At 40.8% G+C, this 14,836-nt stretch overlaps 1 protein-coding gene across 1 annotated transcript; it reads left to right on the top strand.

The window, feature by feature from the left end:
* The first annotated feature begins 2,075 nt into the window (after positions 1-2,075).
* Positions 2,076-14,836, top strand: scaf4a (SR-related CTD-associated factor 4a). The gene is made up of 19 exons (XM_084942465.1): positions 2,076-2,274; positions 3,776-3,859; positions 3,961-4,005; positions 4,099-4,260; positions 5,170-5,302; positions 5,399-5,535; positions 5,665-5,859; positions 6,090-6,175; positions 6,301-6,382; positions 6,613-6,789; positions 6,997-7,070; positions 7,231-7,421; positions 7,541-7,641; positions 7,996-8,109; positions 8,196-8,352; positions 8,679-8,806; positions 9,799-9,952; positions 10,820-10,975; positions 11,235-14,836. Exons 1-19 carry the CDS (start codon positions 2,245-2,247, stop codon positions 12,464-12,466), a joined length of 3,438 nt encoding a protein of 1,145 aa, XP_084798591.1. The 5' UTR covers positions 2,076-2,244; the 3' UTR covers positions 12,467-14,836.

Genomic DNA, 14,836 nt, shown 5'->3' with positions numbered 1-14,836 from the left:
AGCCATTCTGTTGTTGATTTGCACTTGGGGTCATTGTCTTGATTCGTTAGCCTCTTTTAAACATCAGGATGGTTGCAGTAGCTGAAGCCATGTCGTCTCATATCTGCACACTGTGTTTACATTAGTGATGACAATAAAGTTTACTTTGACTTCAGACTGATGCGTTGTTTCTTCAGTGACTGCCGAGTGTCCAGGTCCTTAGGTAGTTAAGCAAACAATGGTGCCACCACCACTGTGCTCAAAGCTTGCCTAAAGTTTTGTAAGTGTTTTTGTTTTGATTTTTTTGGCTTGAAACATTATGTTGTGAACAAGGACTTCATAGAAATGTAACATTTTGCGGAATCTCTGTCACATTCCTTCTATTCTTCAGTCATGTTGACTGAAACATGGTTCAAACAAATCTGTTTTTCTTGAAAAAGGCATTTTATTTAGTAACTGGATTTTGTAGTTAATGCTTTTATGCACAGGGAAGGACATCGCCACAAAACCACACTTTCAGGCACATCTCATTAAATGGAACATCATCAGTGGATCATCAGTGGACAGATTTTGGAGATATAACCCATTCTTCAAGCCTCCACTGTGAGTAATGACTGTGTTTAAAAAAGACACAAAAAGTACACCTTCCTGGTTAATTTCTTAAAAAGAAACTAATTTCGCACAGAAATAATTTAATTAGTACTTCATTCAGCACTTCTACTCTAAAAATGTCTAGAAAAGAGACATATTTCTAAAAATCTAGTGCCCTTGTTAATACTGTATCAAAATCTACTAAGACTGAATTTATATTTAAAGCACATGATGAATAAATGCACCATTAAAAACCTGTGTATTTATGTGGTAACATTTTACACATGCTTGTCTTATTGAAGGAATAGTATTGTAAATGAAGCTGCAGTTTGTCAAAGCTGTTAATGTTAAATGTGTTATATTAAAGGCCAAATTGTTTAAATATATTTTGTCTGGTTTTCTTATCGTACTAAGACAACAATGAAGACAAATCAGATGCAACATTATTTCACATGTAAGAAATAATCCTGCAGGTTTGAATCCAGTCTGGGGTTGAAATTGTATGTTCTCCTCTGACTTCCTCCAATATAGATTTAGATATAGATACAAACCCAAACTGGATTTGTGTTCGGAATTGAACCAGTAACCTTTCACATGTATAAACCAGAACACTATGGAACCGCCTGAGATGGTTACTTGTTGAGTCTAAAATGACCATGGATGTAAATGGTTGTCTCACTCCATTAACCCTGCGACAGACTGGTGACCTCTGTGGGTGCACCCTCCCTCTTGCCCTATGACAGCTTGGATAGGCTCCAGCCCTCCTGTGACCCCAAATTGGATTAGTGGGAGACAACGGGTGGGTGGAATAAATAAACCATTTAACTGAGGTATAGATAAAATACAAAATTGCTTAAACAATATAAATAAATATTTATTTAAGTACAACTAATATGAGTTAAAGTATATTTTTACTCAAATAATTTAGTTAAAATGTGGAATTTAATAAATTTGCAATAACTAAAAAGCATTAAGCTCAATTGACTAGAAAAATAAAAATGCATCTGATTTAGATGATTTTCTTGTGTACATACATACATAGTGTATATATATATATATGTATGTATATATATATACACACTAATATTAAAGTACAATTTTAGTATATCATTGTAGAATAAGACATTTAAGGAGTAATCAGTGCAAAAAATCTTTTATTGCAAAAGTATGACAGCAAAGCAGACCTGCCATTTTTGATTTGATTCTATAGTCTGCTTGGAGTGCAGTAAAGATGACAGTGGTCAAACCCAGGAGTTGCCAATTCATTTTCGCAAGGGGCCACGAGAGCACCAATGTAGTTATAAACAGATTTTAAAAAAGAACTAATGTTGACCAGAACTAAGTCCAGCTTATTGATTGGGCCCTCCACAACAATCCCAGTTTCTCATAAGGCCACTTGGGAAAATCCATTGTTTGTGTCGATAGCTTGTCTCCTTCAAAGGGCACTATGTACCCTGTCCACGCAACATGCTGCCTCCTAGTGGACAAAACTTAGAACAACAACATTGAATCCCATCATGCTTTGCCGTACCCGCCGACCCGAACACCTCCAATGCGAAGCTAACAGGCGTTAGCTACCGGGAGCGGACATGTTGTACCGACCCTTTCTTTAATAAACATCGCTGTAAGCGGGGAACCGGGAATTTAAGGGAAGGCTCGGAGCGTCTGGCAATCATGGATGCCGTCAACGCCTTTAACCACGAGGTAAGTGGCCTTCGCTGAGTGTCTGAACTCCCCTAGAGTGGTGCTGCTGATCATGGAGCTGCTGCTGTTGCACTGGAGTTAGCCTAGCTGGTCGAAGCAGTGGGCCTGCTCGGTGAGTTAACTGGACATCTTATTCGGCTTAAGTGTTGCGCTTGTTTGGCACCCCTGAAGTAAACGAATGCCACTGAAAGGAATAGTTGGATTTTCGGCCACCCACTAAGCTTACATAGTAATATCCAGTCAGTAGCGTTTCCAGTGACTGCCGCTTTGCTAGCTTGTGGGAGTAAGTTGTGGTTACCAACACAATGCAAATGAGAACGCGCAACCACAGGTAGAAAGATCAATACAGCAATGGCTTGTTACCACACTGTACACAAACAGACTGAATGTTCATTACAGCCTCGTTAATGTTAAAACCAGTGATCGGTAAGAAGATGCTAGGCCAAGTTACTACAAGGCCTGACTAAAGGCGGTTGATGTTGTTAGGAGTCCAGTCAAAACACTAGTCAAGCCATGTTTTGGTGTTTCTGCCTGCACCCGCGGATTTGACTCACCACAGAGACTGAGGGGCAGAAAGACATTTCTTGTCGCATCTTAACACGCTTGTTCAGATCATGTTTCTTGTACCATATTTGAGCTCTCGTGGTTGTGAACAGCCCACGATGCTTCTTGAGCGATATCGTCCAGTTTCAATTGCAGTTTGTCTCACACCCAAGCAGAGAAAGTAGTGGCTGACAATGAATGCACATCACTATTTGATACATATAGATACGCACACACGTGTGACTCATATTCGAATACAATCTTAACCTTGTTGTCAAAGGTGTATAGATGTCTAAATTACATTTTCTCCAGATCCTCTCCATCATGTCTATTTTATTCTGAATAAACATTTCGCATGCTAAAAAGCACACACTGTCACAAAGCTGTATGTTGTAGCTAATGTGAGTTGCATGTTGCAAACCATTCAAAAAGGCCAACTGCACCTCGGCAGAGTTGAGGAACAGCCGAAATTCTGTTTTGATGTGAATTATAGTGGGAAATACAATACTGCATTATTCTTTGAAGTGTTTTTATTTATGAAAACAAAATAGAAATATGCCTGATTTTTGCCCATTCATTTTCATCATAGTGGTCCTGGTGTTTTGTAAATTCACCGTACCCATTTATTTATGCGGTTTCCTTTTTCAGTATGACTAAATAAACTTAAGTTACCCTGAGCCATGCTGTAACATCGATCAACAGTTACAGCAGATGGGTTAAAAAAGATCCTCATTAATCTTTATGAGCCTGTATAAACTGGGATATTCATTGCTTGGATACCACCTGGTCTGCATCTATCATTTAATGCAATTATAACGTGAATGCAGTAAAGACCCAAATGTGGCTGTTTGATATGAGATGAGGAGTAGTGATGAAATAGAAGTGATCAGCACCACCTTGGACACTCCTCCAGCGTCGTGACTCTCCATCTCACAGAATGATTATCTTCTCTGTCTAGTTATTCTCATTGATGGACTCCAAACCCCCAATATCTCGGGCAAAGATGATCTCCATCACCAAATCTGCCATCAAAGCAATGAAAGTAAGAATACGACATTAGGATGATTCTTGTATATTTATTTAATTTGTTATGTTTGGGGTCTATAATATAACGGCATGCTCATTTGCTCCTCTCTTCCTCAGCTTTACAAACATGTGGTCCAGATTGTGGAAAAGTTTATAAAAAAGGTGAGCCGAGTCTGTTTTCATTAAAGTTTACAGACTGTGTCTCTTCACTAAATACCAATGAACTCTGCTGTTTTCTTCCTCTTTTCCCTCCAGTGTAAGCCTGAGTATAAGGTAGCAGGCTTATATGTGGTGGATTCCATTGTTAGGCAGTCCAGACACCAGTTTGGACCTGACAAGGATGTGTTTGGACCAAGGTTCACCAAAAACATTACAGGAACTTTTGAGAACCTCTGCCTTTGCCCCGTGGAAGACAGGGTAAGAGAAGAGCCCTGGTGACAATTTAATTGCACTGCAAATTAGCCTGAGTATTTGCCGCGTCTCAGTGTTTCCCACAGATTTACGTTCTCCTTGTGGTGGGTGGGGCAGGCATATGGACGCGTGTGTGCAGGAGCAAAAAACTGGTAGCATATGCACACTTTCCCAAACAAATTATTCAGTATACACTACTCCTGTGCAGTAGTCCCAGTGAGCTTGGCATTGCAGCACATCAACCAGTTCTACCCCTGCTGCAGGTTCTGGTTTAAGGACTCCTGTCCCCAGCTAGAGATATAGGAGCTGGAGTTTGCCCAGGAGGCAAGTGAATGATGATGGTGTGAGTCTATCGTCAATCCCAGGGTTGATGGTTTGACCCACAGCTCCTTTACTTCATATGTCGAAGCATCCTTGGGCAAGATACCGAACCCCAAATTGCCTGTAACATATCCATCAGACTGTGATTGTGTGTGATAGATAGAAAGCATTTAAAGCACTGCATGATTGTGGCTTCTAGTAGAGAGCCACTCTGAGTACTTAAAGTGGAAAAGGGCTGTATATCTTCCTGTCCATGATGACTACAACTACCACAGTTGTGACTTAGAAAGCCCTTTTTTTTTCTTCAATCTATAACTGATCTTGAGATGTGATTGTTCTCTTGGCAGGATAAAAGACTAAAGGTGTGTTGTGGGGGTTGTTAGTATATTTGGATTACCTGCCTGCCCAAGTTAAATAAGATAAGATAAAACTTTATTAATCCCTCGGGTGGGTTCCTCTGGGAAATTCGGTTCCAAAAAAGCACAGCACCGACAGAAGTTACAGAGTTACAGAATATTAACTCTGTAAAATCTGTTCATAGGTAGTGCTCCATTGTAATGATAAATGTCCTCTGCTAAATATTTTCATTTATAGAGTAAAATTGTGCGGGTGTTGAACCTGTGGCAGAAGAATGGGGTGTTCAAGATTGAAGTTATTCAGCCCCTCTTGGACATGGCAGCTGGCTCTGGCAGTGGTGCTGCACCCAACACAGGCGCAGATGAGCCAGGTAATTTTTGAGGTTGTGCATTTCTTTATTAATATAATATTAATATGTTGATGTATGATGTTGGCATTTGAAAACAAACGTTCTCTCTTCTGGCAGGTTCTCCTCCACCTCCAGCCAAAGAGCCAGTTACAGTGGTAACGGCAAACTCCACCATGATACCTGCTGCTCAGCTGCACAACTCTGATGCCTTTGCTGCCGTGGCACAGCTCTTCCAGTCCTCACAGGGTCAGCAGGTATGTTCATACTAATGCGGACTGGCATTAGATTGTTGCCTTATTCGCTTTCTTGTATTTTTGTTACTTCTTAAGCCTCTTTCACATCTTTATTACTGACTCTTCTTTCACTCTGTTTTGGGCATCTAGCTCCAACAGATGCTGCAGAACTTTCAGCAGCAGCCAGTGAAGCCAGAGACCAACACCCAGCCTCCACCGCAGATTATTCAACCACAGGTCCCAAATGTTTCTGCTGGACTGGGCATGGTCGCGGCACAACCTCCTCTTCCCTCCCAGCCCGCCCAACTAACCCAGCCTGCCCAGCAGAAGACAGCCTTTGACAAGGTGACAATGCATTCTTGTATTTGCATGATGTTCTTTATTTTATTTTATTTTATTTACCCTCAGGCAAGAAGGTAAAGATGCCCACTTAAAACCTTTTCAAATTTATATCATAGGTGCATCTGCTAGAAGGCTGAAGGGTATCACATGGTATAGCACAGTAAAGGAAAAGTAAGGCTGTAGAAGCATTGCCACATGAAGAAAACATCATTATTTGTGTGTTTCTCTCGCAGAAATTGCTGGACCGTTTTGATTATGATGATGAACCAGAAGTTGGAGAAGAAACAAAGAAGGATGAAATCTCCTCTCAGCCCCCCTTGTAAGCTTCTTAATTTATTTTATATGCTGCAGTCTGTGATACCAGAAAGCAGAAAGCTTTGATGAAAATGTATTTTTTAACAAAATAAAAGCTGTGGAGCTGATAGTGTATTTTTATCATCGCAGTATGCAGCAGCCTCCAGCCTTTCCACAGCACATGGATCACTTTAAACCACAGATTAATATACCACAGGACATCTCACAGCAGGTAAAAAGAACAAGACTTTTAAATGAAAAAGCTTCTTCTTTATTGACAAATCTTAACATCTCATTTTGTAGCTTGTTTTAACAATAGGATTACATAATATTACGGCATATTATATATGCACATACAACTGTTTACAGTATATGCTCTCTATCTGAACTAAAACGGAGAACTGAGTTTGTTACTGAGAAACTGATTTGAGGGATCCTGTTATATGTTTTTCTTCCCCTCAGGTTCCTCTTCCTCCTAATGGGCAGCTCCAGGTCCACGGTTTACCGCCAGGACAGACCTTTCCTGCTGCAATACCTCCTATGGGCCACATGCTGTCAGGGATGTCCCTCTCTGGTTCTTCTGGGCCTCCAGGCTTCCCTGGGGTTTACCATCACCAGAATTCAGCCCAGCAACAACAGGTAGGCAAACAGTAGCATAAAGATGTCACAATAAATTGTAGTTGGGCATAAAATTGTAGCAAATTGAGAAAAATGTCAGAAAATTTAATTCTGATGTTTAGAAATAGTTTTGTTTTTTGGTCTTCTGTAACTTTGACTTGCACAGAGATGTAGTTCTGTCGCTGTAACAGATTTTACTCATAATGTGTCTTTTCTATACTGTGTCAGGATTTGCCAATGGATGTGGACCATTCATCCATGAGAGATGGCAGACATGGCCGAAGATCACACTCAGGCTCCAGGTAAACGTCTAAAACAGGATGCAATTTTTCAAACTAGGTTTCCTTGTTCACACTGTTATCTTATTTCCTGTTTATTTTGCCATATGTAGATAATCTTCTTAGTATACACTTTTTAAATATAATGCTTTGAGTTGAAATGTCTTCTCCCCCCGCTCCCCAGATCTCCAAAGCGAAGGAGATCACGGTCCAATTCTCGTACACGTCGATCCAGGCACAGGCGATCCCGCTCACGCTCCAGGGATCGGCGTCATCACTCACCTCGCTCACGCTCGCAGGAGCGCAGGGAGAGAGAGAAGGAGAGAGAGAGACGGCAGAAAGGTCTTCCACCAATTAAGAGCGAGACAGTCAGCAGTAAGTCATCATCTGTTTATTATACATTATCTGTTAAGTGCGCACAGTGTTTTGTTGTGTCGTAAGACTTTCAGTTACATTCTTTAGTTCCTAACTTTTTGCTCTCTTCTCCTGTTTAGTTTGCAGCACTACTCTCTGGGTAGGCCAGCTGGACAAGAGAACACAGCAGCAAGATGTCGCCTGTTTACTCGAGGAGTTTGGGCAGATAGAGTCCATCAATGTAAGTTCTCTCACAGAGATTAGCTTTCAGTTCATCCTGCAACCGACACTTTGTTGACTAAATCTTTCAGTCAGCTTGTAGTAAATTTGACTTTATATACTTTCTTGATTTTTGTAGAACTTGTGACACAGACAGCTCAAAGCCTCAACTTTATTTGTATTTGATACAGTTTGTGTTTATAAGTGTGATGAAAATGGAGTAAATGCTGACATCAAATTTGCACCAAAGGCTCTACATGTTTAAAAAAAAAAAACAAAACACTAATTACAGGCTTAATAAAGTGGATGATTATGACTTCCTTGTTTTTGTTTTTGTTTTTAAACACTCGTTTTTTTGTTGTCTTCTCTCTTTAAGATGATCCCTCCACGTGGCTGTGCTTATATTGTTATGATACATAGGCAAGATGCCTTCAGGGCTCTACAGAAGCTCAGCAGGGGAACATTCAAAGTTAACCAGAAAGCCATTAAGGTGAATGAGCAACACTGATTGTTGCTTTGTCATGTATTAGTTTTGTTAGGAAAGGGCAAAACTAATAAGTTGCTTTTACTTATCAGATCGCTTGGGCTTTGAACAAGGGCATAAAGGCTGACTATAAGCAGTACTGGGATGTGGAGCTGGGTGTCACCTACATACCTTGGTCTAAAGTCAGAGAGGACCAGTTAGAGGAGCTTAAAGAAGGAGGAATGCTCGATGTGGACACTTTATCACCAGGTAAAAAAAAAAAGGGGAAAAAAAATGAAGACACTTTATTTTGAATTATTTAGTTTAATTCATTTTTGTTATTTAATTAAAAGATCAAATTACTTTTAGTGTTCTTATGTTTTATTCTGTCTTCTGTGTACCTCATGTTGCTTTTACCAGTTTTATTACATTTGCTCTGCCTTATTATTGGCTTGTCAACTGTAAAGCACTATAAGCTGAACCAATCCCCATGAAAGTTATTATACACATACAGTACGATTTTGTAGGGGTTAAGGAATCATGCTGTTCCTCAGAGATATTGTTTTCATTTTTTAAAAAAATGCTGTCTTTTCTAGAGTGGAGTGGCACGAGGAAGGCTCTCGACCACCCAGAGGAACTCACTCACAACGGCCGTTCAGAGCAACAGCAGCCTGAGGAGACACAAGCTGTACCTGTACCTGCCCCAAGTGCTCCTCCTACACAGGTTAAAAAAAAAAAAGGCCATATAAGCTGTTACCAGTATCGTCATATCTTAGACTCTGAGAGGTGTTGCTTATTGCTAATTTAAAAGAAGCAGATTCTGAATCTTGATGGAGTCAGCTGTGTTTGACTGCTATTGTTGTGGGTATGTAAATGCTGAATGGACTATGTTGATGAGAAAATTGGAGACGGTGTTGGAAAAATAACATAAAAGGTAATCAGTATACACACACATGGTTTTATTTCAGTCTGGTCCTTGTACCATAATGTTTTTCCAGAAATGCGTTTTTGTTAAGCCCCTTAGCACTGACCTATGAATAAGTGCTACATGGCTAATTAAGTTGTATCTTTACACACTTTATTACTAGCAGCCTGTTGCAGAAACATAAAATAGTATTTTTGTACAAAATGGGTGATTCCCAAAGAGCTGCTAGCTGCATGCTGTGTGATGTGTCCATGAAACATTTGAGGATATTAGACAAGTGGAGAACAGAGGGAGTGGCAGGCCTGAATAGAGAATAGAGAAAGTCAAGTCCTAAAGAAAAGGGGGAAAAAAAATTGCTACTGTTTTTGACCAATGCCAAATTTTATACAAGAACTGGACTGAATGGCAACAGGTCTTACGGATTGATGAAAAGAAAAAAATATTTTCAAACATGTATGTACAGAGGAGGGCAGGAGAGGGGTACCAGCAGTGTGTCTACAGCCATCTGTCAAACCTCGTAGAGGCTTTGCCATAATTCAGGGCTGCATTTTGGCCAGAGGTGTTAGAGAGCTTGTCCTAATAGACTGAATTATCAACATGCAAAAGTACTGTCAGATTTTTGTCCACCATCTGGAAAGTGTCTGATTGGCAGCAGTTCCATTTTTCAGGATTGCAATGATCCCAAATGCACTGTCAGTGCAGTAAAGGCATACCTGGATAGAAACACAACATGAAACACTGTCTCACACTTCTCTCATTTAAAATCAACTGTAACTTCTAAATGTTCTCAGGTCCCTCCAATGCAGCAGCCAATGGTTGGTGTGGGTTCTCTTCAACCTCCTGTCTTTCCTGGGCCTATAGGCATGCCTCCACCTTCCTTCCCTCCAGGTGTCCCGCCGCCTCCTTTCATCAGACCTGGCTTCAACCCCATGCAAATGCCTCCAGGTAACAATTTCTATTATTTAATCATACTTTTGTTTGCGGTCTTTTTTTATACAGTGTCTGCTCTCAGGTTTGGGTTTTTGTTTTCTTCTTTTATATACCCCTCAGCCGTAAAAGGCTGATAGGGTATTGTTGTTGGACACTCAAGTTTGTGAATGCGATAACTGGAAAACAAGGCGATTTTCAAATTACTACTTAAAATCTGGGACAAGTTTGAATCTCAGTGACCTTGACAAAAATCTTGTGAATGTGATAACTTGAGAATAAAGCGACATAAGTGTTTGAAATTGATACCATCAACTAGGAGGCTGAGGGGCAGCACTGGACGCTGCCAGTAATAGAAATAAGAAAAGGACAAGAGTCAGTTTTATACTTGTGATTCATTTTATTTAATAATGATGGCAGCTGGGGACTGAGGTATGTAATGATGACAGTTAACCCATTTATTGAGTCATTAAAAAGCTCTTAATCATTTTGCTTTCATGAGTGAATTGTGACTGAAAGCAAATCATGCAGGACTTCATTTTTTTGTGTTCCCATCATGTTGTCAGAAGGAGATCAAAAAGTTTGAAATGATAAAAATTTAAAGGGTAAAACAGAACAAAATCCATGTTTCTTGTATTTTAATATTTATGGGGGATAGTGGATGTTGACTAGTGCTCTTTTCACATTTACGTTTATCAGAAATACATTTATTCATTTGCTAACTTGCGTGCATGTTATGAATGAGATTTTGGCAGTTTCATTTTGCTGTTTTACTTCAACAAACTGCACAAGTGCACCTTTTCAGAGTTTACCCATCCAGCTTAGTCCAAGTCATTTTTAATTGAATCAAACAGGACCCTAACTCCTTTTATTACTCTTCTTCAGGTTTTCCTCTCCCTGGTGCTATGCCTCTTGGTCCCCCTCCTCCTTCTAAAACTGGAGTTGAGGACCCCCCTCTAGACCCAGCAGGTCTGGGAAACCGGAAAAATGACGAGGCCCTCGAGGCTCCCAACATCTTTAATAATCAGATGGGATCTATGGGTCAGTCTGCCTTTCTTACCTATCACCTATCAAAGTGATGTTTCCTTTCTCCTCTATCCATTCTAAAGAGACTTATGTTTGACCATTAAAGCGTTATTTTCTTGCTAAATAAACATAGAAAAATGCTAGAAGTCACTTAGTTGTTTTGCAATATAGTACCAAAGATTTTGTAGTTAGTGTTTGTTTAAATATATTGTTTATTTGTAATCATAAGTACATTGTAGTTATATTAATGCTATACTTTGGTTTTCGTCTTTAGTTAACCAGGTAGGCTTGGCTCCAGGTGGACCTCTGGGTGCTCCTCCAGGCGGACATCTAGGCGTTCCTCCAGGTGGACCTCCAGGTGCTCCTTCGGGTGGACCTCCAGGTGCTCCTCTGGTGGGGCCCCCAGGCGGCCATCCCGGCAGCATTCCACCCCCCTCAGGTGGTCTTCTAGGGGCACGGCCTGGTTTGATTCCTCTCCAGCGTCCTCCTGTTCCCCCACCAACACATATGCAGCGTTTCCCACCACCCCATGGCTCAAGGCCACCTCACCCCGGCATGCCCCCCATGCCCCCACAGATGATGCCCAGGGGGCCACACCCTCAAATGATGCAGCACCATGAGCCACCTCCACCTAAAGGAGCCTTTGGGATGCCCCCTCCACACAATTTAAGGGCTCCTTTCCCTCATGGGCATGGCCCCCCTCCTCAGGGTCCACCTCCTTTTACCCGACCAGGCGGTCCTCGGAGTCTAGAGGGGCCAGAAGAAATGGATAGCAGACCATTCAGGGGAGACAGGTCTGGTTTCAGGGACAGAGAGCTAGAGAGGGACAGAGACTGGGATCGAGATAGGGAAAGAGACAGGGAAAGAGGTTTTGGAGGTGGCAGGCGTCCATTTGGCGATGGAGGGAGAGGAGCAGGTGGTGATAAAATGGATGGTAGGGACAGGCTTGGAGGATGGCAGGAAGATGGAGGCGATCACCGGGGTGGAGGATGGGAGAGAGACAGAGACCGAGATCGTGACAGGGATCGCGACCGGGATCGCGACCGGGATCGGGACAGAGACAGGCGGGACTGGAGGGAGAGGCGAAGCAGCCTCGATAGCGACAGGGAACGTGCCAGGGGCGATGATGGAGATAGAGAGCGAGCGAGGGGGGAGGGAACAGAAAGAGGAAGTCGTGAGAGAGGCAGAGGAGCCGATGCAAAAGGAGACAGGCCAAGGCGGTCAGAACGGCGTGAGAGGGCCACACGCTGGGACAAAGATGACCGTTTAGCCGAACTGGAAAACATGGACAGATTTCAGACCCCTAACAGTACAGAGCAACCTTGCGTGACCCCTGAGGTTACCAAGGAAACCAGTAAGGAGCCAGGTGTGGAAGCTTCTGAAAAGAAGCCAGAATCAGAACTTATAGCTCCGCCTCCAGAGGGAACTGCTTCTACAGGAGAAGCGGCACCCTCTGAGCCGGCTCAAAGTGAACCCACAGAAGCAAACGAGGAGGCTGCATCATAGACTGCTGTGAACCATTGATGGATAGGAACGTGTCTCTGCCATGATAGTCAGTCTGTTCTTGGCAGACTGATTCAAGCTAATCACAGTTTGTTCGTCACTGACTGACAGTTTCTGGGCAGTAAGTCGAAAAGATCTCCCACAAATGTTGTTAAGCTTATGAAAATTGATGTCGTCAGGCTTCACGTGTCAAAATTAGGCCTGTGTTTCAAAACAAGTGAAAATCACTTTGGATAAATGGCCGTAGTTTTTCTCCTTCCTGCAGGTTATAAGAACGGACAGTGTTTGCATGCTCATGTAGCGCTACCTATTTGTTTTTGCTGTAGTTGGTTTGCCAACAAAGGAAACGACTGATTTCTATGACACATTTCTTTTACTTCACGCCCCTAATTTACTGGAAAAAAGGATGTTTTCAAAGATGTAAATGGTATTGTTTTAGATTGTTTTTAAATTTGCCAAATTGTCATCATGTCAAACACTGAATAACTTTTCAAGCAACTCCATTATACCTAGGCTTTTTTGTTTGTTTGTTTGTTTTTTAATTATCTTGTTGCTTTTTTTGTGCTCTAAATTCTCATTGCATTTTCACATCCAGGAAGGCACAGGTTTGAAAGGAGTTGTTGTGGCCTTAAAATCAAATTTAGTTACTTGCAGGGCTTGCAATTTAAAAATAAGGAAAAGGAAACAAAAGAAGACAAATGGAAAATACAAACTCCTTGATGTTTGGGTAATATACACTTTGAGTTAGACGTTGGAGTAATAACACAGCCCTTCTTTGAGTTATGTCCCCACTTTCTGCCTGTTGAATCACATCAGTAAGAATAAAAACAGAGCTTTAGTGCAATAACTGATGATTTTGTGAAATATACCGTATCCGTAAAAAGTCACAGCATAACAGTTTTTTTTATATTACTTTTAAAGACATGCTAGTACAGGATCTCTTTAAAAAAACAAACATAAAACGTGTTATTATCGAACTGTATCGTCACATCGCTGATCCCAGTGTGTTAGCTCTCAAAATCTTTTATTGTGTTTGGATTTGATTATATGATACAAACCTGTATAACTGGTCATAACCAAGAACCTAAACTATAACAGAGGCAGTATAAATCTATAATAAAATCTGTAAAGTAGATTAAGCTTGATATTGACATGAGGTCAATAAAAGCCCGAGGTTGGCTTTGTTTTGGTAGTCAGAGTGATCTGAACATTCAGAAATTGTCTTGCTTAAATAAAAGTCCTTTGCAAGAAAATCAACGTGTCACCTTGAATAACAGATCATCAAAAGTAGAAACAAAGAAGACGCTACTGGTAAAGTTAAGAATTAATACTGCCTGCCAAATTTTGAAAACAATGTTTGCACCATAAAGTTGTGCAAGTAAAATGCCACTGAAAACGTTATTCTCCCCCCCGGTCTAAGACATTCGTACCTAATGTGCGTGTGTGTGTGCATTTTGTTTTTTATTTCCTCAGCTAAAGAAAGACTTCCTCAGATTCAGCAGATAAAAATCTTATTATTTTATTGTTAACTATTCAGAATGTGCAAATATTCAGGCCCAAGCTTAGGTGGATATTGAGCATTTTGATTAACCCTGTGAGGATCAGAAATAACTCATAACTCCTAACACTATGTTTTGCTGGAAAATAACCTAACAAATTTCAGGGGGAGGAAAAATGTAAATAGCTTTAGATTCTTGTGAGCTAGAATGTTTAGGGTTTTTGTTTGTTTTTGTTTTTTTTGTCCCCTAATTGCTGAGACATGGGAGAACAATTTTCGTAAGCCAAATTCTAGACACACAAGAGTCCTGTTGTGTTTTGGAAGCATTTCCCATCTTTTTCGTCCATCCATCACAGTCATAAATTAGTTTTGACTACATGGAAATACAGAATGAATCCTGTGGCTATTTGCTTTTATGCTCTTTGATAAAACACAGCTTACTAACTTGGTCTCCGTATCACTGTAGACATACTGTATCTGATATCGTTAAAATCTCAAGCCCAGATTCAGCAAGCATAATACTTGTTCCCGAACAATTTCACACAAACAGAGACAAAGAGGGTATATCTAACGCGATGAGATGAAGAACATTGCTTGGGACACTGCTGTAAATATGCTTGTATCACTGACGATTTTGAAAGACTCGCAGTAATTTCTGTTAATAATCTGTGATTTCTTTATCTGAGAGAAACGCGTCGACTTGGAAGGAACAACAGAGGCCCTTTGCTTTAACGTTTTTAACTCCTAGTGGTTTGAAAATTGACAGATGTTTCTATGATTTGTTAAAAAAAAAAAAGCAGAAGACATGGACATAAAATCTTCAATATTTCAACCATAGGATATTGTTTTTAATAAACTATTTTTGTACCAAATTA

Source organism: Perissodus microlepis, chromosome 10, assembly GCF_051167445.1.
Source record: "Perissodus microlepis isolate ML-2025 ecotype Zambia chromosome 10, ASM5116744v1, whole genome shotgun sequence".
NCBI lineage: Eukaryota > Metazoa > Chordata > Actinopteri > Cichliformes > Cichlidae > Perissodus > Perissodus microlepis.
Note: the sequence above shows the minus strand (reverse complement) of the source record. Positions and strands in the feature narration are given on the sequence as shown.

Bases quoted from the DNA above. Each gene is read 5' to 3' on its own strand.
- scaf4a (XM_084942465.1), top strand. From the start codon at position 2,245: ATGGATGCCGTCAACGCCTTTAACCACGAG. The intron at 4,261-5,169 runs GTAAGAGAAGAG...TTTCATTTATAG, and splicing joins TTTGCCCCGTGGAAGACAGG to AGTAAAATTGTGCGGGTGTT. The intron at 6,790-6,996 runs GTAGGCAAACAG...ATACTGTGTCAG, and splicing joins ATTCAGCCCAGCAACAACAG to GATTTGCCAATGGATGTGGA.